Source organism: Callospermophilus lateralis, chromosome 1 (assembly GCF_048772815.1).
Source record: "Callospermophilus lateralis isolate mCalLat2 chromosome 1, mCalLat2.hap1, whole genome shotgun sequence".
NCBI lineage: Eukaryota > Metazoa > Chordata > Mammalia > Rodentia > Sciuridae > Callospermophilus > Callospermophilus lateralis.
In genome coordinates this window covers 140,251,062-140,274,925 of record NC_135305.1, presented here as the reverse complement: position 1 = coordinate 140,274,925, position 23,864 = coordinate 140,251,062, and the positions used below count along the sequence as shown (strand labels likewise).

Here is a 23,864-nt window from a genome sequence, read left to right as displayed (position 1 = left end):
GTGGCAAAAGTTGTTTAAAACAAGACAATCTGTTCAATCACACATAAGAAATTCTAAGAGTGCATATCAAAGTGGTCTTCGTAGGAAGACATGTGGGCTAAGAGATTGTCATTACCCTGCTAATTCTGTTAGCAGTTTATTTGTACAATGACTCAGATATCAGAGGGTCTGTGTTACAAGAACAAGCAGGCTGTGACGCAGACTTAAACCGTGGTAAGTTTGGGACCTAGAGTTGGGCACAGAGAAAACAGTGATTGGGATCAGGAATAGGTATGGGGGAACAAGGCTATTGGGGCCAGAAACAGTGCTTTCCTAACCAGGGACTGCCCTCTCTGGAAAGAGGTTCATGAAACAGCCTTGTACCCTGCCTGTCTCCTACAGAGGGAGAGAGACTTAGTAGACCAAGGCCATTCCAGATCAGACTTCTGCACAGGGTCACCCGACATCCATGACATGTGCTAAGCCCAGGGGCCATGGAGCTTGCTCCCTGCCAGGACTGAAGGAGGGAAACATTGGAGCTGAGGATCCCATAAAGTCAGCTGTTCTTCCCTGGGGATGGGGAGGTGAGGGATGTCTCCCTGGAGAAGCAACATGGTGCCAAATGCCAAAGAACAGGAGTAGTATCTGGCAGAGAAGGTGAGGAGGGAACAGCATGAGCCAAAGATAGGAGGCCAAGGTAGGACTAGGACAGGGATCTGAAATGAATGCAGTTAGGAGGCAGGGAGGCTTGTAGGGGTAGGAGCAAGATCTTTAATGCCATGTGCAATGACTTATACTTTAACTTCAAGGAAGTGGGGATACATGGAAAGTTTCCAAAGAAGAGGGATAAGGCCATTTATGTGTTTACTAAAGCTCTCTCCAAAGGTCAGGTAGAAGCCTAATAAAAGTGGCATGGAGACACAAAAGGAATACAAACCTGATACTTGGACAGAACTGTGAACAGACTGTGTGGACATGTCCTGCTTACAGCAAAGGAAACAAGCAGCTTCATCTCTTTATTCTGACAACCCAGCATTTCCCTTAGTAATTTTACTGGCCAGGGCCACTCACTCACTGCAACAAACCCTTCAATGACTGCCTCAGTTTCTCCTTCAAGGCAGGGTCTGCTGGAGGAATGTCCTTGGCCTTCAGGATAACAGCATGGGCTTCCTGGAAGAGGTCCTCTCCTACTGCAGACTCCACCCGCTGGCGCCATGCAGCCAACTTGGGTCGGCATTCAAAGACTTGGCAGCCAGCACTGACAGGCTATGGGGAGGAGAAAGTGGGTAGGGGGCTGTGTATAACCAAGCACAAGGCAGCATGACCTGCTTTAGGGCTCTCAGATTGAATTTTCCCTCCTTCACCGTGTGTGAGAAATTGGGGGTCCCCCTCCCAGGGCACAATGGGAAGTCCCCCAACATCCCTGCAGTGAGGGCTTATGAAGATTCATTTTACAGATGAGGAGATTGATGCTTAGAGGGTGAAGTGATTCCTCCAGGGTCGGAAATATAAGTGGAGACATTAGCTCCCCACAGGAATTCTCACAACTCACCCTACCCCATGGAACTCACATGCATCAGCTCTGTGATGGCCACCAAGTCAGCCACAGAGATATGGGACCCAGTAAGGAAGGCCTGGTTTCGCAGGAACTTGTCCTCAAGCAGCTGCAGGCATCTATCCAGCTCAGCCAAAGTGGCTGCCAGTGTCTCAGGAGGCACTGGCTGGCCCAGGAACACAGGGAACAATATCTGGGTGGGCCCGCAGGCAGAGAGAAGGTCAGGCTTCACTTAATGCCCCAAATTTTTCCTGCCCTTAATCCATTCAATACCAGTCCCACAGTTTATTTTTTTTCCTCCCCAAGATGTTCCTCCATAAAACTTTACATGGCTCCTCAACACAGAGCCCTCCCGAGTGCAACATTCATCTGGCCAAATCCCCCCCACCTCTAACTCCAGAATTCTCAAGTAGTATATACGTATGAACACCCTAGGACATAGTTAGTCCATGTTCATCAACACTGTGACTGGCAGTCTCTGGTATTCCAAAATTTGGTGTTCTAAGGTCTTGTATGTGAATGAAAGTTTTCACATTTTTATTGATGCATTATAAATATACATAATTGAGGAATTCATTGTTACAAGTTCATTCATACACAAGATATAATAATTTGTCCGATATCTTTCCCCATTATTTCCCTTTCCCTCCTCTTCTTGCTCTCTGATCCTTTTCATTTACTCTGCTGATCTCTCTTCAATTGTGAGTGGAGATTCTAAATAGCACTATCACCTAAACATTCTGAGAGGTGTCCTTGTCTCCCATGACTCACCTTCTGCCACATGGCCCTGGTGCAGCAACTCCGCAGGGTGGTGTGTTGCCAGGACAGGTACTCATCCACCCGGGCTCTGGCCTGCAGGTCTTGGGGGTACCAGTGATCAGGGGCCTTGTACTTGCGACTCAGATACAAGAGGATGGCCACACTATGGGAATATTGCAGGGGTGAGGACATGCCTTGGTCACTCTTCAGCCATTTAGTGGGGGCATTTTCACTATCCACATTATGCAGAGCAGGAATGAGAGGCTTAGAGAAGTCAAGTGACTGCCCAGGGTCACACAGCTCTACACTGGGCCATCTCATCATCTGAACAAAGGATGCCAAATGAGAAATAAAATGCCATGAATTTTGGAAGGAGCTAGGGACTCAGAGAAGACTTCCAGGAGGAAAGGGTATCCAGTGAGTCTTGAGGGATTAGAGCAACTTGAATACTATTCCCCACCATATCCAAAGGATGGACAGAGCCAGCAAGGGTACCGCCCCTCCCGATTCTCCTGAGACTGGGAGAATTCTCCTAGGTGACATGAGGACATTACTTGCCACCTGGTCTCACCCTCTCCCTACCTGCTCAAAGTTTTTAGCCCCTTCATCCAGGAAACTCTTCCTCACCTCCTCTCATCAGTTTCCCTACTGTGCTGGTGTGTGCAACCTGACCCCCAGAGCTCATTGTGCCTCTCTGGGTGTTGGACTGTGCCTGAGCCCCAGGCTATGCAGCCAAGTGGCTGTGAGCATGAATCTAGCTCCAACAAGAAGATACTCTGTGACCTTGGTAAAGGATACCACCACCATTCAGTCACCAACCCTTTGGGCTGACCTTGGCTCCCCATCTTTCCCACTCATGTCCAGCCTTTCTAGAGATCATGCAGTTATTTGACTCTGAAGAGAACTTAGAGTCAATCATTCCCCATGGTGTACCACCACCATGTTGACCTGGGGCTTAGCACCTTATTCCTGTATTTCCTTGGTAGACTTCACACCCTAGGCAGGGAGATCATTTCACATACAAGAGGAAACATAGCTCTCCTCTGTAGGGAGTGGTGATGTGAATTAAGGTGTCAGATTACCTCATGGTTGTGGTGCACTTGCAGTGGGATTTCCCTGTACAGGGTTAACATTCCTCTGTGCAAAAGTACAGAGTTACCACCTGTAAGCCCAGTGGCTCAGGAGGTTTAGGCAGGAGGAGGCAAGTTCAAATCCAGCCTCAGCAAAAGCGAGATACTAAGCAACTCAGTGAGACCTTGTCTCTAAATAAAATATGAAATAGGGCTGGGGATGTGGCTCAGTGGTCAAATGCCCCTGAGTTCAATCCCCAGTACAAAAAAAAAAAAAAAAAAAAAAAAATGTGAAGCCAGCTCTAGGTCACTATTCTCAGTCAAGAGTTCAGAGTTCAGTTTTCCACCTGATCCTGCCTTTCTGTCTAAATGTTGTGTATTTTTCTTAATCCCTCAACTAAAGTCCCTCACCAATTTCTAAATTAACAGAGCAGGTCTTGGCACACCCCTGCTCAAACCCTCCAATGGTCCCATTCACCTACGGGAAAAGCCCAAGTTTTCCCTCCCTGCCCTCCCCTTTCCTGCTCTGCCCTTCTCACCACAGCCATATTGAATCCCTGCTGTTTAGGCTGCACCCCAAGCAAGGTCCCACCCTAATGATTTTCTCCCTTGCTCTTCCCTCCAACCAGAACACTCTCTCTACATACCTTGCATCTGAGGCTACAAGTTCCTGCTCAAATGCCACCCCCTCAGCAGTTCTTCCCTTGACCACCCACTCAAAACTGCACCTTCACCTATTTCCTCCACAGAACCCCCACTTGTTTATATCATGATTGTCAGTTTCCTCTAGAATGTGAGCACCATAGGGCTTAGACATGTCCTCTGTTCAAGGCCAGGGCCTGGATGGTGCCTGATGCTGATGGGTGCTTGGTAAATAGCCACTGAGCTCACTGGGTATTTCCTTAATCTCCCAGGGAAACATCACTCACCCCGAGGAGGATATATGGAAGCAGTGATTGCTTTGAGATACCCAGTGCTGCCACTATTCCACATTTAGCATTCTCCTTCTTTCTGAGGCATGGATTAGCAGGGAAGAGGCCTGAAAGCAGTCTTGGCCTACAACCTTGTGGAAATCCCTGCCCTCTCCCATCCGTTTTCTTATCTGTACCATACAGGGGCAAACAGGTGTTCCATAAGTTCAACAGCCCCTCCTAGCCCTGGATACCCCTGAATACCTCTCTCTGCTTCTGCCCACGCTATACCCTGCAGCTCCAAGGGAATTTGGGACACACAAGCTGTGGTCCCAGCCATTAACAGTGAACATAGACAGGCTTGACTGAGTGGCCCCACAGGCTTGGCCACAGGCCAGGGATCTATTACCTTTCAGCCAATGTGAAGTCCCCGTCCTTTAGGGCTGGCACCTTCCTCAGGGGGTTCACCTGACCAAAGGAATCAGTGTAGTGCTGACCTGCAGGAGAGACCAATGAGGTAAATGTGGAGAACTCCAAGTCTTCTGAAGTCTCTGGCTGCCCCCACCTCTAAATTCAGGTACCAGCTTTTGGGAGCATAGAGGAAGAGGTGAACACTGTGCTTGTCTCTGGATCATATATCACTCCACCTTCCCTGTGCCCACACAAATGGAGCCTGGGCCAAGCAGAATTTCAACTTGGGCCCGAGGAGAGGGTGATATTCTAGAAGCATAATCCACCTGACACCTCAGCCAGCTCCATCCATGTCAGGCACTCCAGTCCCCTCTCTGAGCTCTACTTTTTCCCTTCTGATTTCTCTTCCTACCCTGGGGGAAAGGAGGGGGATCAAGCCCTTCAAACCAGGCTGGGTGACCTGTTCACAATCCCAGAGCTTCAGCCACTCTTATTCCCGTCTGTCCATCCAGGAACACGGACCCCATTCAGCCACTTAGCCTTTAACAGCTCAGCACTTCTTTCTTTCCCGTGCCAAACCCTCAAAACTCCCTTCTCAAGATGGGTTCCCAAGCTGGGGTTGTAGCTCAGTGGTAGAATGCTTGCCTCATATTTATGCCTGGGTTTGATCCTCAGAACCATATAAAAATAAATAAGCTAAATAAAGGTATTGTGTCCATCTACAATAAAAAATATTTAAAAAAATGGGCTCCCAAGTCTGAATCACTTCCACAGACCCTATATCCAAGCCCAGGCTAATGCTGGAGGGTACATTAAGTGCCCAATTAGTATGTATGGAGTCCGGGGGCCTCCACCAAGCCAGCCTTCAGCTGATCATAGACTTACCTATGGGCGTCTTTTTCCTTACACTGAATGGACACATTTCCCTGCGCACTCTACCTCCAGAAACTACCTGTACCCACAGTATGTCCCATAGCAGTTGGCTCACACAGGGCCAATGGGAGGGCTCAGCTGAGCAGGGGCCTTCATCTGGGCTGGTTACCTCTTGCCTCCTTTACTAGATTCTGCTGCAGCTGTTTTTCCAGGTCAGTCAGACCAGCAACACTGCTTCTAAGGTAAGAGTGCTGGCCTTCCCTACTGCCCTGCCACAGGGCTCTTCAGAGCTCTCAGAGCCCTGCCAGTGGGTGGAAACCACCAGGGACAGGAGCAAGTCATTAGCAAGGAAAAAAAAAAAAAAGCCGAAGAATGGCAAGGAAGACATGAAAGTAGAAGAGAACTAGATGGGGTAGATAGGAGCGAAGAGAAGACCTCCAAGTGGGGGCCATCTCCTGCCGGAGGATGCAGAAACACAACAGATGGGGACAACTTCATCTTGGAAATGAAGAGGTATTTCGATCTTTTTCTCCAATCCTAGAGGTGAGGATAGTCTGGCCCTTTCTCCACTTGCCTCTTCTATCCAAGGACTGCTTTCTCCCTTTTATTCTATGTTTTGAAGAATGTCTTGTATTCACTAGGCAAAGATTAGGGTTCTTAAAAATACACAATTGACAACTGATGCAAAGGCTTCCACACTGGAGAGGCTGGGCTTCCCTCTAGTTTGTACACCTGACCACGAAGCGACGCCTACAGGGAGAGAACCGCCTGCACACCCCGCCCATACTCCCAGCCTGCCTACCCAGCCCACCTTTGAGCAGTTCCACGGTGCGCAGCTGGAAGGGGATGCCATTCTTCTTGGCGAAGATGTAGACAGCGCGGCAGGGCTGGGACATCAGGTCCAGATAGAGTTCCAGGCCCATGGCGAGGTCTGCAGTGGGTCGGCTGGGGAAGCGGGCGTGCAGATCTACGGGTCTGGCCAAGAGGCCGAGGACAGGAGCCGCAACCGGAACTTTGGGCAGGAATGGCTGAACACCTACTCCACAGAGCTCGACCAACTGGGAACCTGGCCCGACCACGCCCTCCCCTCTCATTGGATGGCTCAAGAAATTTAGGGCCAATCAGTGGCGTCCCCACTGTCTTGCCCCTCCTCCCCCCTCAGAGAATCTGGGCTGAAAGATTTCTTCCCAGTTGGAGAGGGCTCAGACAGGCGGGTCTAGGTACTGACCACCTCGGGTCTCGCTGCCAGGTCAGATACCATCCCTGGACTCAAAATCCATCTTTGTCAGATGGAGCAGAGAGAGAGGTGATCACAGACTTACCTTGGACACTTCCAACACAAACTCTCAGTGAATTTAGGATGGAAAGATTGTGCTGTCTGCTGTCAGCCCAAGCCTCCTCCCTCCACCCTCCTGAAGAGGAGTGGCTTGGGGTCCAAAAAGAGAAAGAACGGATGTGCAGCAGCCTCCCCACCCGTGCCTGGGCCTAGCTCTCAGAATGGAGACTGGGGAGAATGGGGGGGGGGGGGGCGCTGTTTGCTCTCTACTGAGGCCAGCCCTACACTTTGTGAAGGAATGAATTATTCCTCTCCAGTCCCTAGGGTGGTCTTCATTACACTCCCGCTAATCTCTCCCCAAGAAGCTAGAGCCCTGTGAGGCCTAACCAGAGGTCAGCGGGTGTGCCTGGGATTGTACAGAACTTCCCCACCCCTTTTGCAAGGCCAAGTTCCTCCAATTGCATGTTTTTGTTTTGTCTTGGTTTTGGTTTTGGTACTGGGAATTGAATCTGAGTCCTCACCCATGCTAAACCATGGTTCCCTCCGCTGAGCTACATCCCCAGCCCTTTTTTCTTATTTTAAAAATTTGAGACAGGCTCTGTGCTGCCCAGACTGATTTAAACTTGAGACCAAACGGCCTCAGCCTCCTGGATAGCTGAAGCTACAGGTGTGCACTACCATGCCCAGTTCCAACTGCAGTTCTGGAGCTCCTAAGGCCTATGATTATGGCACTACCATTTCCCTTGGGAGTCTTCCAAGATGTGAAGACCCCGATCCCAAATCCAAGAGTAGGAGAATGTCTCTTGGCAAGAGGATAAGTTATTGGGAAGCTTAAGAAGATCTTTGTCTTCCTGGTTCCAAATAGTCCCCATTTAAGAAACATTTATTTCTCCCTTATCTCAATCCCCCCATCAGGGACCAGGAAAGTCTTCTTAAGATATTAGTGCTACAGCCTTCTCCAAACTGAAAGGAGCCAGTTCTCCACTCTTCTCTGCCTCTCACTGCCTGCCAATTCTTCACAAATCGCCTTTGGCCCTAATTATTGCAACATCCAATCTCCCTGCTTCCTCCTTGGCTGTCCTCCAATCCAAATACCACTGGCAACCAGAATATTATTCTAAAATGCAATCTGAGACTTTTGTTCCTGTTTACAGTTTGTAGCTAAGTGCCTAAGCATTGCATTTAAGCCCCTGAAGGCCTGTACTCATGAATTTTCTCCTCCTGACCAATTCCTCAGGACAGATGCAGGACTGGTGATTAACAATACTACATGCCAAAGGGCCATGTCCTGGGAGACTGGCCAGTCCAATTGATGGATCAGTAAACATGCCTGTAAATAACACATGAGATGTCTACAGACCCCTATGCTGTATGACAAATCATTCCCCAGGAACTAGAAGGCTACAGGGCATTTGTGACTTCATTCTTAGCAACCATGAGGAGGAAGCCAACCCTCACTGGGAAAGGGGGTTGTCTTTCAGATAGAGACCAAGACCAGGATCAAGGACAGAGGAAGGGAATAAATTATACAGAGCTAGAAACAAAATAAGTCTGAACCTAGGTTTATTCTCTAAACTTAAAAAATAAAATGCAGTGATTAAAGGTCTGGGTTTGTGTCCTTATCATGACTGTGATGGAGCCTTGGCAGTGGGATCATGGCAAGTAACTCTTGCTCTCTGGGCTTGCTTTCCACAGCACACAGGAAATGAAGGTGCTTTGTGAACATGTTCACAGTGCGGGGGTGGGGCGGCCTCCAAGCTCACTGGATCATGGCTAGCACTCCAGGCATCAGCTTCTGCTTTATGGTGGCGTCTGCAGGGGGAGTGTTCTTGACCTTCAGGATGACCTCATGAGCTTCCTGGAAGAGGTCCTTCCCCACTGCAGCCTCTATTCGCTGACGCCATGCAGCCAGCTTAGGTCGGCTTTGGAAGACCTGGCAGCCAGCACCCACGGGCTGTAGGAAGAAGACAATAAAGTGAGGTAAAGCTGAGGACCTACCTCATTGTCTGGTCTGTGGACCCCAGTACTCCAGCAGGGGTTTCCATGCACAAGCATAATTTCGCAGCCAGGTGTGGACAGCATAAATAGGACTTCAGCACCTCCATCTAGTGGGCCCACACTACCCATGGCACTCACATGCATGAGTTCAGTGATGGCTACCAGATCAGCCAGGGAGATGTGGGGTCCGACAATAAAGTCTTTGTTCTGGAGGAATTTGTCCTCGAGCAACTGCAGGGTCACATCCAATTCAGCCACTGTGTCTTCCAGTGTCTTGGGAGATACTTGCTCGCCCAGGAAATTAGGGAGCATCACCTGGTGAGGGGGCAGGCAAAGTGGGGGATTAGAGAACAGCCTAGCCATGGTTGTAGGAATACAAGACCTCCAACTTTGGAGTTGTTTTTTGGTTCTATTCATCTTTTTTCCATGACCTAGCTAGGCCTGCAAGGAAATTTCCAAGGGATTTCTTTTCCCAGGTATATTCTTGCTTCCCTGATCTCTGACTGGATGAGCCCTTGGGATATCAGACAAAATTACTCAAACCTCTTTGAGGACCACTCAAATGGGGATCTGAACAATGGTTTTAATACTTTGTGGGGAGGGAACTAGCCTAAGATGTACAATCATGCATCGATTAATGGTGGGGATATGGTTTGAGAAATGTGTCATTAGATTTCATCATTGTATAAACATCACAGAGTGTACTTAAACCTGATTGGCAAAGGTCAATCACTCAAAATGGCCTGTTGAAGAAATCAAGAGACATGATCAACAAGAAATGGATGAGCTACTGCTGGTATAACACAACAAACTATTTTACAGTCATTTTTTTTGTATAAATAGAAGGAATATATTCTAAAACAATGATAAAAAAGTATAGTAAAGTAAATACATAAACTTGTAACTTAGTCATCCATTATCATATAAAGTATTATGTATTGTGGTGCTGTTGGCATAAACATATCTACTGCATTCCCAGTCATGCTAAAGTATAGCACATGCAATTATGTGCTATACATAATACTTGATATGATAATAAACAACCATGTTATTGGTTTGTCTATTTTCCATACTCTACTTTTTAACATTTTTTTAGCATATACTCCTTCTACTTAGAAGTTTACTGTCAAGCAGCATGCCATGTTTCACAGGTAGCAGCCTCAACCATCTCAAGTTTACTGGATCTCTTGGCTGCATCAAAAGCACAAGACAGACCTAGATGGTGCTTTTCAGTCTTGTTGGAGGCCACCTCTTCAGAGGCTGCAGTGCACAGGTGGCTGAGACAGAAGAATCCATCATCAGTGAGCTGCATTAGCCAGAGGGAATATTTCTGCACCACAGATCACCTGCAGAGAATCCACAACCCCAGGGCCTGTACTTGCAGAGAGCCACTAGGCTCTACCTTACCATGAAAAAGATCCTGTAAAGGGGTGTGGATACACAGTGACCCACAGCAATCAGAGGAACAGCCTAGAGTCCTGACTCCCAAACTCCTGCACACAATAGAAACAACCAACAGACATAGCATCATACCCACTGTACCCTCTGAGCAATCAGCAGCATGTCCCTGATAAACCAGAACACACTGGTGGGATGTCCATAGCAACTAGGGGAGTGGCTCCTGTGCCCCAGAACCATTGGAGGGATCCAAAGTCAAAGAATGATGGACATCTTCTAAATGTCTGAAATCCTAATGAAATTCAAACCAAGGTTCAACAAGAATTTTCTTTGCCTTGACATGGTTTACTGTAAATAACTCTAATGCCAAATTTGAGCATATATATCACTCTTTGTCTTGATTGATAATTGTTACCCTAATAGCCAACATTGTACCTTCAACCCATTTCAATGTATTTCTCCTTATGGTTTAAAACATTAATTGGAATCATTCTCTATTTCTTTATTTTCCTAGTTCAAATTTATACTTCCTTCTCTTGCTCACTATTCTCCCTCTTCTTACCATCTGTTGCTACCTGAAATTCCCTCACCCACCTCTTTCTCATTTGTTTTTAATATTTATTTTAATCTTTGTTTTTATTATGATTTTCTATCTTTTCTTTCCTCCCCTCTTTTTTTCTTTCTTGCCTAATCTTTCTTCTTCCCCCTTTCAGCCTTCATATAATATTATAGAAATTTTATTGTACTTCATAACTAGACATAACTAATTTTTCAACTTGTTCCAGAACTTTTCTCAAGTTTATAACTGGATTAGAGGAACTGTGGAGAACACTATCAACAAGTTTTTTTTTTTAATTTTCATAGGTTATATAATGTGTGCTTTGGCTCTAAAGTGATTGAGGTAAGTAGGGTTCAGTGACTTCTCTCAAAGTGGTGCTGGTACTGAGATCAGCAGAGGCCACACATTGAGTTAAAGTATCAATAGATACCAGGGTTTCTAAGAGAGAGAAGTTCACAAAATAATCTGTGGCTAAAAGAATAGGTAAGAATAGAAAATATAGGAAGTGAATCATTCCAATGAAGAGATAGAAATCCTAAAAAATAATCAAACAGAAATCCCAAAAATGAAAGACTCAATAAACCAAATTAAAAATTCAACAGAAAGATTAGACCACTTTGAAGATAGATTTTTCAGGCCTTGAAGAGAAAGCACATAATCTTGAAAATAAAGCTGACCACAAAGCAAAGATCATGATCAGAATATTTTAAAAAATCTGGGATAACATCAACAGACCAAATTTAAGAATCATTAGGGTGCAAGAGGCTCTGAAATACAAATGAAAGATATGCACAATATTTTCAATGATAAAATATTAGAACATTTTCCAAATCTTATGAGATGGAAATTCAAGACATATAAAACTCCAAAAAGACATATCATAATAGATCTACTTTAAGAAACATTATAATAAAAATTCCTAATACACAGAATAAAGACAGAATTTTAAAAGCTGCAAGAGGTAAATGACTGATCATATGTACAAGTAAACCAGTTTGAATTTCAACTGATTTCTCAACCCAGACCCTAGAAGCCAGGAGGGCTTGGAATATATCAAGCTTTGAAAGAAAATGGGTGCCAGCCAAGATTACTATGCCTGGCAAAATTATTCTTTAGAATTAAATATGAAATGAAAACTTTCCAGGATAAACAGAAACTAAAAGAATTCATAACCACAAAGGCTGACCAACAAAACAAACTCAATATTTCATGAAAAATAAAAATGAAAACCAATATAGGGATGAGTTAACTGCAATAATACTCAATTAAAGGAGAATCAAGGCATCTGAATACCTTTAATTTATTTAATATCAATTGTTTAGAGCTCTGCCATTTCATCAGTGCCTATTAATATTAATATTTATGTGTACCAGGAGTGTAGTTGATATGTTTTATTTGCAGTAATCCAATCTCCAAAGATTTCCTTTTGAAGACACTTTTCTCCCTCCTTAATTTTTACATTCCTATTGTACTAAATATTAAGTGTTCTTGGACAAAAGTGAAATGACTTTATCATTAAACCAGAATGTTTGTTTTTAACTCATAGATCAAATGTGCCTTAATAATTTTTTTTCATTTATATTTCAAACATTTAGTAGGCTTGCCATTTTAATATACGTGATTGGAGATCTGCTTATTTGTAAATAGCCTTTTGCTCATTTGGAAAAATAAACCAGTGGAAATTTTTTTTAAGTAGAATCAAGCTGCACATGGTGGTGCACACCTGTAATCCCAGGGGCTCGGGAGGCTGAGGCAGGAAGATCTCAAGTTCAAAGCCAGCCTCAGCAACTTAGGTCCTAAACAACTCAGTGAGACCCTGTCTCTAAATAAAAATATAAAAAGAGCTAGGGATGTGGCTCAGTGGTTGAGTGCCCCTGAGTTCAATCTAAAATACCAAAACAACAAAAAAAAAAGTAGAATCAAGTCTAAATTAAACATTAAAAATAGGGGCTGGGGTTGTGGCTCAGCAGTAGGGTACTTACCTGGCACGTGTGAGGTCCTGGGTTCGATCCTCAGCACCACATAAAAATAAATAAAATAAAGATATTGTGTCCAACTACAACTAAAAAATATTTAAAAGAAAACAAAAAAAAAACATTAGAAATAAATCAAAATGGCAGGAGATAAAAATCACCTCTTTATAATAACATTGAATGTACCTGATCAAAACTTTTCAATTAAAAGACATAGATTGGCAGATTAGGTAAAAAAAAAAAAAAAAAAAGACTCAGCCAGGCACAGTGGTGCACACCTACAAGCTCAGGGACTAGAGAGGCTGACTCAGGAGGATTGAAAGTTTGAGGCCAGCCTCAGCAATTTAGTGAGGCCCTAAGCAACTTAGTGAGATCCTGTCTCCAAAAAAACAAGGCGGGGCGGGGGGGGGGCGGTGTGTGTGTGTGGAGAGACTAGGGTTGTGGCTCAATGGTTAAGTACCTCAGTCTCAATAAATAAATAAATAAATAAATACATACACATACACATACATACATAAAACAAGACCCAACAATATATTGTTTTCAAGAAACACAACTTAGAGACAAAGACATCTTCAAATTGAAGGTGAAAGGATGGGAAAAGCTATACCATGCAAATGGTACTTGTAAAGAAAAGGGGTAGTAGTTATTCTCATATCAGACAAAGTAGACCTCAAGCCAAAATTAGTCAGAAGAGATAATGAAGGTGTCTTCATACTGGTTAAGGGAGTCATCAAAAAACAAGACATGGGCTGTAGCTGAAGCTCAGTGGTAAAGCATTTGCCTTGCATGTGTGAGGTACTGGGTTTGATCCTCAGCATCACTTAAAATTAACAAAGATACTGTGTGTCCATCTACAACTAAAAATATATTTTTTAAAAAAATAAGACATAATGATTATGAATATGTATGCACCAAAACAATGGTGCATCTACATACTAAAAACAAATGCTTCTAAATAGTAATAATCAAATATGATTATATGATAATATAATGATATCATATAACCATATGAGAATACTGGGTGACTTCAACACACCTCTCTTACCATTAAATAGATCATCCAGACATAAACTAAATAAACATTCTTCAGAACTAAAAAATACTATCAATCAAATGGAACCTCACAGACATCTATAGAATATTTCATCCAACAATGACTCAATTTACTTTCTTCTCAGCAGCACATGAAACATTTTCTAAAATGGATCATATTTTAGGTCACAAAGCAAATCTTAGCAAATACAAAAAAACAGAGATTCCTTGCATCCTATCAGATCATAATGAAATGAAATTAGAAGTCAGTGACAAGATAAAAAACAGAAACCACTCTAACGTCTGCAGATTAAATAATACATTTTTGAATGATTAATGGGTAGCAGAAGAAATCAGGGGATAAATTAAGAAATACTTAATTTCAACACCAAAATCAGTAGAAGACAGGAAATAATTAAAATCAGAACCACAATTAATGAAATTAAGAATAAAAAAATAAAGGATTAATGAAGAGTTAGTATTTTGAAAGGATAAGCAAAATTGATACACCCTTAGCCAAATTAACCAAAAGAAAGAGAAAGAAGACTGAAACGAACAAAATTAGAGGTGAAAAAAATCACTATTTTGAAAATTTACACTCAAAAAAGCTAGAAAATCTTGAAGATATTGAGAAATTCCTAGACAAAAAATATGAGCTACCCAAAATGAACCATGAGGATATAGAAAACTTAAACAGATCAATATCAAGTAATGAAATGGAAGCAACTATCAAAAATCTTCCAACAAAGTAAAATCTAGGATCACATGGATTCTCAGCCAAGTGTTCCCAGTCCATCAAAGAATATAATATACTAATATCAATCTTCCCCAAATCATTCCATGAAATAGAAACGGAGGGAACACTTCCAATTCATTCAACAAAGCCAACATCACCTTGATACCAACACCAGATAAAGACCCATCAAGGAAAGAGAACTTTAGGGCAACATCCTTGATAAAAATAGATGCAAAAATTCATAAAATATTAGCAAACCATAAACAAAAACACATTTAAAAGATAGTGCATCATGATCAAGTGGGTTTCATCCCAGGGATGCAAGATTTGTTCAACATATAAAAATCAATAAATTTAGTTTACCCATAGAGTTCATAATAAGAATCACATGATTATCTCAATGGATGCAGAAAAAGCAGTTGACAAAGTACAGCACCCATTCATGTTTAAAGCACTAGAGGAAATAGGAACAGAAGGAACTTACCTCAACACTGTAAAGGATATATATGACAAACCCAAGGCCAACATAATAGTGAACTGAGAAAAACTGAAAGCATTTCCTAAAAATTGAAAAGCAATGAAAGAAAGCATTTCTAAAAACTGTAACAAGACAAAGATGCCCACTCTCACCATTCCTTTTCAGCATAGTCCTTGAAACTCTAGCCAGAATAATCAGGCAAAAAAAAAAAAAAAAAAAAAAAAAAAAGGAAATTAAAGGAATATAAATAGGAAAAGAAAATCTCAGGGCTAGGGTTGTGGCTCAGTAGTAGAGTGCTCAATCCTCAGCACCACATAAAAATAAAATAAAGGTATTGTGTCCAACTACAACTAAAAAACATTTTTTTAAAAAAGCTAAAATTATTTCTTTTAAAAATTATTTCTATTTATTTCCACATGATCCTATATTGAGAAGACCAAAAATTCTTTACCAGAGGACTTCTAGACCCAATAAACAAATTTAGCAAAGTAATAATTTGCCATAAAAATCAATATCTCCCAGCACTGGGTTTGATCCTCAGCACCACATAAAAAAATAAGGATATTTTTAAAAATGAATCTGCTAAAAAATAAATTAGAAAAACTATTCCATTCACAATAACCTCAAAAAAAAAAAAGACTTGGGAATTAATCTAACAAAGAGGTGAAGGACCTCTACAATGAAAACTATAGAACACCGAAAGAAAAAACTGAAGAAGACCTTAGAAGATAGGAAAACCTCCCATGTTCTTGGATAGGCAGACTTAATATTGTACAAATGGCCATGTGATCAAAATCTGTTTTACAGATTCAATGTAATCCCTACCAAAATACCAATGACATTCTCCACAGAACTAGAAAAAGCCGTTCTGAAATTTATTTGGAAAAATAAGAGGCCCAGAATAGCCAAAGGAATTCTGAAATTCTGAGCAAAAAGAGCAATCCTGAAGGCATCACAGCACTGGGACTCAAATTATACGACAGAGCTAGAGTAACAAAAACCAGCATGGTACTGGCACCCAAACAGACCCAGAGACAAACCCACATAAATACAGGTATCTAATACTAGACAAAGGTGCCAAAAACAAAAAAGAATACAAATAATAATAAATTCTGTTGAGGATGTGGAGAAAGTGAACACTTTTACACTGTTGGTGGCATTGTAAATTAGTACAACCACTGTGGAAATCAGTATGGAGATTCTTCAAAAGACTAGGTATGGAATCATCATACAACCCAGCTATACCACTCGTTAGTATTTATCCTAAAGAATTAAAGTCTTAATACTACAGTGATACATACATACCCAGCGCAATTCACAATAGCCAAAATATGGAACCAGCCTAGCTATCTATCAGTGGATGAATGCATAAAGAAAATGTGGTATACATACACAATGGAGTTTTATTCAGTAGAAAAATAAAATTGTGTCATTTGCAGGAAAATCTATGAAACTAGACCATTCATTATGTTAAGCAAAATAAACCAATCTGGGGGGGGGGGCAGTGCTGGGGTTGTGGCTCAGCAGTAGAACGCTCGCCTCGCACGTGCGACCCTGGGTTCGATCCTCAGCACTGCATAAACAACAACAACAACAACAAAAAAAAAAAAAAAAAAAAAAAAAAAACTAGAGATGAAAAAGGAAAAGAAAGGTGGGGAGTGGATCTCTTGAAAATCAAAGGGAGATCAGTAGAGAAAGGAATCAGGAATCAGAGGGAGTGGGGAAGGGCTGGGGAATGATATTAGCCAAATTATAATGTAATATTGTGTGCACACACAAATATATAACAACAGATTCTATCATTATGTACAACTATAATGTATCAACAAAAATGTGGAAAGTGTGTAGGGGAGAAGAATGTTGGAGCTGGGGCTGTGGCTCAATGGCAGAGTGTTTGCCTAGCACATGTGAGGCACTGGGTTCGATCCTTAGCACTACATTAAAAAAATAAACAAATATAATAAAGGCAGTCTGTCTCTATCCATAACTACAATTTTTTTTTAAAAAGAATGTCTTGTGATACAACCGGTTACAAGCATGTATTCATGAAAGCTCTTTTTACATGACCTTCCTCATCTGCATTTTGTTGGAGTTTGACATAAGTGACTCCATTTTGGTATCAGCAACTTTCACAGGGTGTATTTCAAAGTATATAGTTTAGTGTACATAGTTTAAGTAGATCTACATTGTTGTGGAGCCATCTCCAGAACTCTTTTTTAAAATATTTATTGTTTAGTTGTAGGTGGACACAATACCTTATTTTACTTATATGTGGTACTGAGGATTGAACCCAGTGCCTCACGCATGCTAGACAAGCACTCTACTTCTGAATCACAATCCCAGCCCCTCCAGAGCTCTTTTTATCTTGCAAAAATTCAACTCTGTACCTATTAATCATAACTCCTCATTCACCTCTTCCCCAAGCCCCTGGAAATCACCTGTCACTCTATCTTCTGTGCTTAGATTCCAGAGCCCTGCTGAAGTGAACCAGTGTCACAGTCCCACCTTCAAAATATAGTGTTTCTTCATTTATGAAAGGGGTAGGTCCCAATAAACCCATCAATAATCTGAAAACATCGTAAGTCCAAAAAGCATTTAATATAGCTAATGTACTAAACATTATAGCTTAGTATACCTAAGTACACCAGAGCTATAGCTTGCTTCTGCTGCCTAACATCAGGGAGCATATCATATGGCATATCAGTAGCCAGAAAAAAAGATAAAAATTCAAAGTATGGTCTTTACTGAATGGACCATCCTAAAGTTGAAAAATTATAAAATGAACCACTGTAAGTTGGGGACTATCTGTATTTGAAACAAGAGACAAACTGAAACTACCTGAAGCCACAACCCAACCCACCTCCTTATTAGCTGGAAGATAAGCCTTGTGCCCTGGATGCCTGACGAAAGTACAATCCCTTCCTGGGAGTGTTTATTATATACTTCAATCTCTATTCTTATTTTATATATAATATTTGGCATTCAATAGTATCTTACGAAACATAAAGAAGCAGGAAAATGTGATCCATAATCAAGGGGGGGTGGGAATCGGTGGACTGAGGTGTTGAAATTAGCTGACTTTTTCTTTCTTCTTTTCTTTTTTTGTATCAGGGATTGAACCCAGGGGCACTTAATCACTGAGTCACATACCCAGCCTTTTTTTTATATTTTATTTTGAGACAGGTTCTTGTTAAGTGGCTTAGGGTATCACTAAATTGCTGAGGCTGGCTTTGAACTCACGATCCCCCTGCCTTAGCCTCCTGAGCACCTAGTATTATATAGGCATGCACCACAGTACCTGGTAAAGAGTTTTAAGTAACAATGATAATATGTTAAAAAAGAAAAAAGATTAATGAAGCCTGGGTGAACAGATGGTAAATTTAGCAGAGAAATGGAAACTAAAAAAAAACAGCCAAATAAAATTTCTAGAAATGAATCTACATATCCTAAATAAAGTATAACATATGGGCTTAACAGCTGAGTAAAACAGAAGAAATAATTAGTGAAGTGAAAACAGGACTGTAGGAAATACCCTAACTGAAGTGAATTGGATGTTGCCCAAATCCCTTTGGGATAAAGTCCTAACTATCCCCCCATCCCCCAACCTTCCAGCCTCACCTTATGCCACAGGGCCCGTAGGCAATTTCTCCGCAGAGTTGTGTGCTGCCATGCCAGATACTCATCCACACGGGCGCGGGTCTGCAGGTCCTGAGGGTACCAGTGGTCAGGGACCTTGTACTTGTGTGTCAGATAGAGCAGGATCGCCACACTGTGGGTATGGGGGGTATATAAATGGGTGGGGGAAGTGCACTATGTTAGGGACTTAATACCCAGTACCTTCTTTGATCTTCCTGATAATCTGTTAAGATATAAGCCTTATTTTCCAGAGAAGGAAAGCAGGCTTAGAAAGGTGAAGAGTCTTGCCTCAGGGCATACAGCTCTTATTGGTAAAGCTGGGAGTCTTTCTGGGGCTAATACCCAACTTTTTCCTACCATCAGGGAAAATCTCACAACAGAGTATCCCATTAAGTGTTCAGAGATAGTTTTTGATCAGAGGATCAGAGAGAGTTTCCTAGAGGGGGTGGCATCTAAATGAGCCTTGAGGAAACTCAGTCCTTTCTGGTTTGTGTATACTCTCATTCATTGTCATTCAGACCAGCCTCGGATTACCTGATTGTTCAAAAAGAACAACATCATCCCTCTATTCTCTATGTCATTCTTTCTGTTAAGAATCAGCTTCTATTTAAACCAACCACCGTGGCTCAGCCCCTTAAAACCTTACTCAGGATGGGCATGATGGCGCATGCCTATAATCACAGTGGCTCAGGAGGCTGAGGCAGGAGGATCGTAAGTTCAAAGCCATCTCAGTAACTAAGCAAGGCCCTAAGCAACTTAGCAAGACCTGTCTCAAAAAATAAAAAGGGTTGGAGATGTGGCTCAATGGTTAAGTACCCCTGGGTTCAATCCCTGGTACCAAAATAAAAAAACAAAACCTTACTCAGGAAACATTGGGTGCTCAGAATCCTAGAACAACAGAACAGGCATGGCCTCTATTTTTTTTTCCTCCAACCCTGGTTTATGAGGGCTGTCATGGCATGGGGATGGGGATGATCCTTAAAGGACATTGAGGATATATTCACTGGGGCTATAGGAAAGTTTCAGGAACTTGGTGTAACCCAATGATTGGGTATCACAACCCAAAAGTAAGAAAATCTCTGTATCTGCCACTGGCTCATGTTCCCTATTAAGATTCCTGCATCCACACCCAAGCTTACTGCCTCAGTTTTTCTGAGCAAGCTTCTTTGGTGCTTCTTCTGCTCCCAGATAATTGTTCAAGGCACCTCTGAGTGGGTCCCTATGAGTATGGACCTCTTCAGGGTGAAAGAAGAGAAATGGAGAAGTTGCTCACTGCTCCTGGCTGGTACACAAGGGTGCTCAACCCTGAGCTGACACAAGGACTCAGGACACTAGGGGGCAGCAGAAAGGAAAGAATGGTGCTGGGAGAAAGCTAGAGGAATTCACTGGGGTGCATGCATCTCAAAATTTCAGAGATTCTGAAATCTCAAAATTCTAGGTTCTCCTTGCTTTGGAATAAGTGACTCATGTGACAAAAGGGCAGAACTGGGAAAAGGCTTAGCCTTTCCTAAAGAGGGAGATTTCAACTTCTTGGGATTTGCTGTGATATAAAACATCCAAACATCCACATGTATAGAGGGTCTCCTAGAAGGGAGACCTATAGGGAAGCTACAGTGGCTCCAGAGATGGAGATACTGGGTAATCCACATACCACCAGGCCATCCTGACCTAAGATTGCCAGAGGGCCGTCCCCATGGTGGGTGAAATGTCATCCACTCCTGCCCCAAATCTCTGTCCCAGAGATACTCTTGTCAACAAACAGAGACAGTTACAGAGGTAAAGTAGGTACCTGGTTTTCCAACCATCCTGGTGAACTAGAAAAGAAGACAGGTAGGGAGGGGTCTGGCTTCCAATCTAAACTCTCTGTGGGATATGGGGCAAAGGAACCCTTCATCTCTAAGGTCTTTAGTTTCCTTGTCTATAACTATCTATGGGTTAGGGCAGGATGTTCTGCTAAGGCCTGGCAGAAGCCCTAGGTTCCCAATTACCTTTCAGTCAAGATGAAGTCCCCATCCTTCAAGGCTGGTACCTTCTTCAGGGGGTTCACCTGGACAAAGGCATCACTGAGGTGCTGGCCTGTGGAAAGCCCATTATGACAGGGGTGGGAAGAGAAGGTTGAGCCTTCCATGTAGACTGGGCCCACTCCCTATGATGCTCAGGCCCAATTTCATGGTTCTCCTCCCCACTGGTCTGCTTTCCTGAATGGGACAAACTGGTGGGGGGCTTCAGTGGAAGGAGGGGTTGGTTGTTCTGGCAGCTGGAACAAAATATACCTTGACACCCTTTGACAAGTCCTCACGGGTACTACCTCTGTCCAACCCCTCTCCACCCGCTCAACAGAGCTCAATGTGCAGGGCATGATGTTTAGGCCTCTTATTTTCACCATTGCCAACTTCATAAACTCATGCTTGGAGTGTCCCCAAGCTGCAAGGGCAGGTCACCTGAGTGGATCTCTAACTTCCAACAGCACCTGTACCCCATAGTCTGACAAAACACTTAAAAAATTGGCTTTTCTCTGCTATCTATTTACTTGTTATCAGTCTTTATTGCCCATCTGTGTTCCCTTGCTCCCCTTGACCTAGGCTCTAGGACTACAGAGCTGGCCCTGCTTTCAGGTTCTGGTGAAGCTGGAGCAATCTCATTTCCTGCCCTACCCACAACTCCTGCAAGGTATGACCCAGGTGTCCCTTGAGAACCAGGTCTCTGCATTGAGCTTGTTTTAATGGTTTCTGCTCCTTCAGACACTCTCAGAAAAGCTTCTAAGATCATTTAAGTCTATTGCTGCTCTGCCCCATGGCCCTCAGTGGTTCACCATTAACCCTGGATCAAGTGGAATCTCCTCAAAGCTACATTGGATCATCTTTTCCCTCCACCCTTGAGGCTACCCTCTTTCCTTTAGACTATTCCTCCACTAAAGGCATCCTCCCCTCCTTTTCTGGTGGAAAAGGCACCTCTCCCTCTGCACCTATATAATTGACAGCCAACTTGACATCCCCTTGTCCACCATACCCTTTCCTCTGCCCTATACTCTGTAAAGGCAGTCCCTGAATAAGGCAAGTGGGTAATCCCCAGAGGAGGTTGGGTGGAGGTGAAGTTCCAGGATGTAAAAAGGCACAAAGGCCAAGAGAGGGGCACCTGGTGTTGGGAGAACTCAGCCAGAAAGCTGAGCCAAATAGAGTCACCCTGCTTGATCACCCAACACCACCTATATTCTGCTGCAGCCACCTCCTCTTAGCACTCCACCTCTGCCAGATTTGAGCCTGAGTCTGTCAGCTATCCTTGAGGATCCCCTACAGGTCTGTAAGAGAAACAATCCCCTGCTCAGGCTGCAGGTTTCACCAAGGTGGGGGTCCTTCTCCCAGAACACCCCATGGGGGCAGTCTCCCTTGGCAGCAGGAAAGGGAGGCAGAGGACAAGATAAGTAAGGCAAAATAGGAGGAGCAGAAGAAGGAAGGGACAAAAGGGACCCCAATACACTGTAGGACAATGTAAAGGACAGAGCTGGAAAGACAAGTTCCCAAAGCAATGCCTCCTCTTTGTGTTGTTGTTGTCAGTCTCAGGACTGGGGACCCCAAGGGAGGGACCTAACTACATTTGTTTCCCTAACCCCTCTCCTCTCTCAACCATCTATTTTCTGGAGGTCGTCTATCTTAAGGCCCAGGTCACACCTATTTCACGGGCACCAGGCCTTTCAACTCTTCACCCTATCATTCGGCTTCAGCAGAGCCCCTATTGTCTATTCCATGGGACAGCAGAATTTAGGGGAGTCCCAAATCTTGGATCTCCTTGCTGGTTCTCCTTTCTCACAAGATTTCCAAAGCCAGACCAGCGATGTCCCCAGGAAGTGGGTGGCACGGGAAGCGGCCCTAAGCTTTTGTGCCTCCCAGAGTGACCCCTATTCTCTCAGTTCCCCAAACCCCAGACCCGGCCCACCCTTGAGCAGCTCCACGGTGCGCAGCTGGAAGGGGATGCCGTTCTTCTTCGCGAAGATGTACACAGCGCGGCAGGGCTGGGACAGCAGGTCCAGGTAGAGCTCCAGGCCCATGGCGGCGGCGGCGATGACCAGACCCGCAAGTCCCAGAACACAGCAAAAACGTTGACGATAGATATTTGACCGGTCCGTGTTGGGCGGCTCCAGCGCTGGGAGCGCACCAGCAGCTGAGCCTGGCAGGGGTGAGTGGAGCGAGAGGGTGGGGGCGTGGTTGAGGGGAGGCGTGTCCTAGAGATTGGTGCTCCAGGAACTCACACCAGATAGATGCTCTGGAGCAGGCGAGGAAGGCGCGAGGAGTCCCAGTTTCAGTTCTTCTGTGACCGGTTTATTTGACTTAGCACAATGTCTTCAAAGTGCATCCTGCTGTAGTGTGTTTCAGAATTTTCCTCTCATCCCCGTGTCCAAGATGGGAAAACCGAGGCATTGCGTGATGATAGATCCAGAAAGTCAGTCTCCAGACTCCATTCTCTTAGAACAACACTAGCAATCCTGGTGCCAGGAAGTGGCAAAGCTTCAGGCTTGTATTCAGCATTTTGCGGTCACTTGCCTCACTTGAATTGCACTCTTGAAATTTGATAGTGTGCTCCTGTGCTAAAGCAGTTCCCTCAATCACATTCCTGAGTGTCCTAGTCCTGTTTAAGCTGCTGATACGGCTGGTTATCAGAGTTTTGTTTCCTCACATGTTGAAGCATAACACTAGAGAAGCACGAGGAGGCAAACATATAAAGCAGGGTTTATTTAAAAATACCAGGGGCTGGGGTTATGGCTCAGCAGTAGAGCGCACGCCTAGCCTGTGCAAAGCCCTGGGTTCTATCCTCAGCACCACATAAAAATAAATAAATACATAAATAAATAAAATAAAGTTATTTAAAAAAAAAGGAGTAACACAGCTTCTCCCAGGAGTGGGAAGGAGGGCCATCGCTGGTATCCTGGTATCCTAAGAAGTGAGGGTGCCTCTTTTATATATTGTTAGAACAAAGAGACTGGGCTGGATGCAATCCTCAAAGATCATTTCAGCGTTTATTCAGGAATGGGATTACACCTACAGGAATGGACCTACTTTCCTGGTGGAAAGTGAGCCATTTGGACAAAGGAGGAACTGGGCTTTATAGGTTGTGGGTGATTTAGTGAGGGTGTCAGTCTGAGCATTCAGGAATTCAGTTCTTGGGCTGGAGGTCAGTGGCCAGCACCCTGAGAGGAGTTATCTTGGAAGAGATTAATGTTTC

General features: G+C 43.6%; 2 protein-coding genes across 5 annotated transcripts; both read right to left on the bottom strand.

Annotated features, from left to right (window-relative positions):
- Window positions 1-736: 736 nt before the first annotated feature.
- Window positions 737-6,630, bottom strand: LOC143406889 (glutathione S-transferase theta-3). The gene is made up of 5 exons (XM_076865896.1): window positions 6,370-6,630; window positions 4,684-4,771; window positions 2,306-2,456; window positions 1,551-1,727; window positions 737-1,245 (listed from the first exon to the last, which is right to left on the bottom strand). The coding sequence occupies exons 1-5, from the start codon at window positions 6,479-6,481 to the stop codon at window positions 1,051-1,053; spliced, it is 723 nt and encodes a 240-aa protein (XP_076722011.1). The 5' UTR covers window positions 6,482-6,630; the 3' UTR covers window positions 737-1,050.
- A 1,963-nt stretch (window positions 6,631-8,593) lies between these two features.
- LOC143408080 (glutathione S-transferase theta-1) lies at window positions 8,594-22,692 on the bottom strand. 4 transcript variants are annotated; one of them, XM_076867402.1, is made up of 6 exons: window positions 22,581-22,692; window positions 20,636-20,723; window positions 18,676-18,780; window positions 10,346-10,391; window positions 8,971-9,147; window positions 8,594-8,788 (listed from the first exon to the last, which is right to left on the bottom strand). In XM_076867402.1, exons 1-6 carry the CDS (start codon window positions 22,690-22,692, stop codon window positions 8,594-8,596), a joined length of 723 nt encoding a protein of 240 aa, XP_076723517.1. The 4 variants fall into 4 exon arrangements, with proteins under 4 accessions (XP_076723517.1, XP_076723508.1, XP_076723526.1 ...); XM_076867393.1 differs by lacking the exon at window positions 10,346-10,391 and having other exon boundaries at window positions 18,630-18,780; XM_076867411.1 differs by lacking the exon at window positions 10,346-10,391 and having other exon boundaries at window positions 8,722-8,783; window positions 8,958-9,147; window positions 18,630-18,780.
- Between the last annotated feature and the right edge of the window lie 1,172 nt (window positions 22,693-23,864).

Excerpts from the sequence above, each read along its gene's own strand:
- LOC143406889 (XM_076865896.1), bottom strand. The coding sequence starts at position 6,481 with ATGGGCCTGGAACTCTATCTGGACCTGATGTCCCAGCCCTGCCGCGCT. Across the intron at positions 2,457-4,683 it reads GACTTCACATTGGCTGAAAG|TGTGGCCATCCTCTTGTATC; the intron begins GTAATAGATCCC and ends ATATTCCCATAG. Across the intron at positions 1,246-1,550 it reads CCATCACAGAGCTGATGCAT|CCTGTCAGTGCTGGCTGCCA; the intron begins GTGAGTTCCATG and ends TCCTCCCCATAG.
- LOC143408080 (XM_076867393.1), bottom strand. The coding sequence starts at position 22,692 with ATGGGCCTGGAGCTCTACCTGGACCTGCTGTCCCAGCCCTGCCGCGCT. Across the intron at positions 18,781-20,635 it reads GACTTCATCTTGACTGAAAG|TGTGGCGATCCTGCTCTATC; the intron begins GTAATTGGGAAC and ends CCATACCCACAG. Across the intron at positions 9,148-18,629 it reads TACGGGCCCTGTGGCATAAG|GTGATGCTCCCTAATTTCCT; the intron begins GTGAGGCTGGAA and ends CCCCCTCACCAG.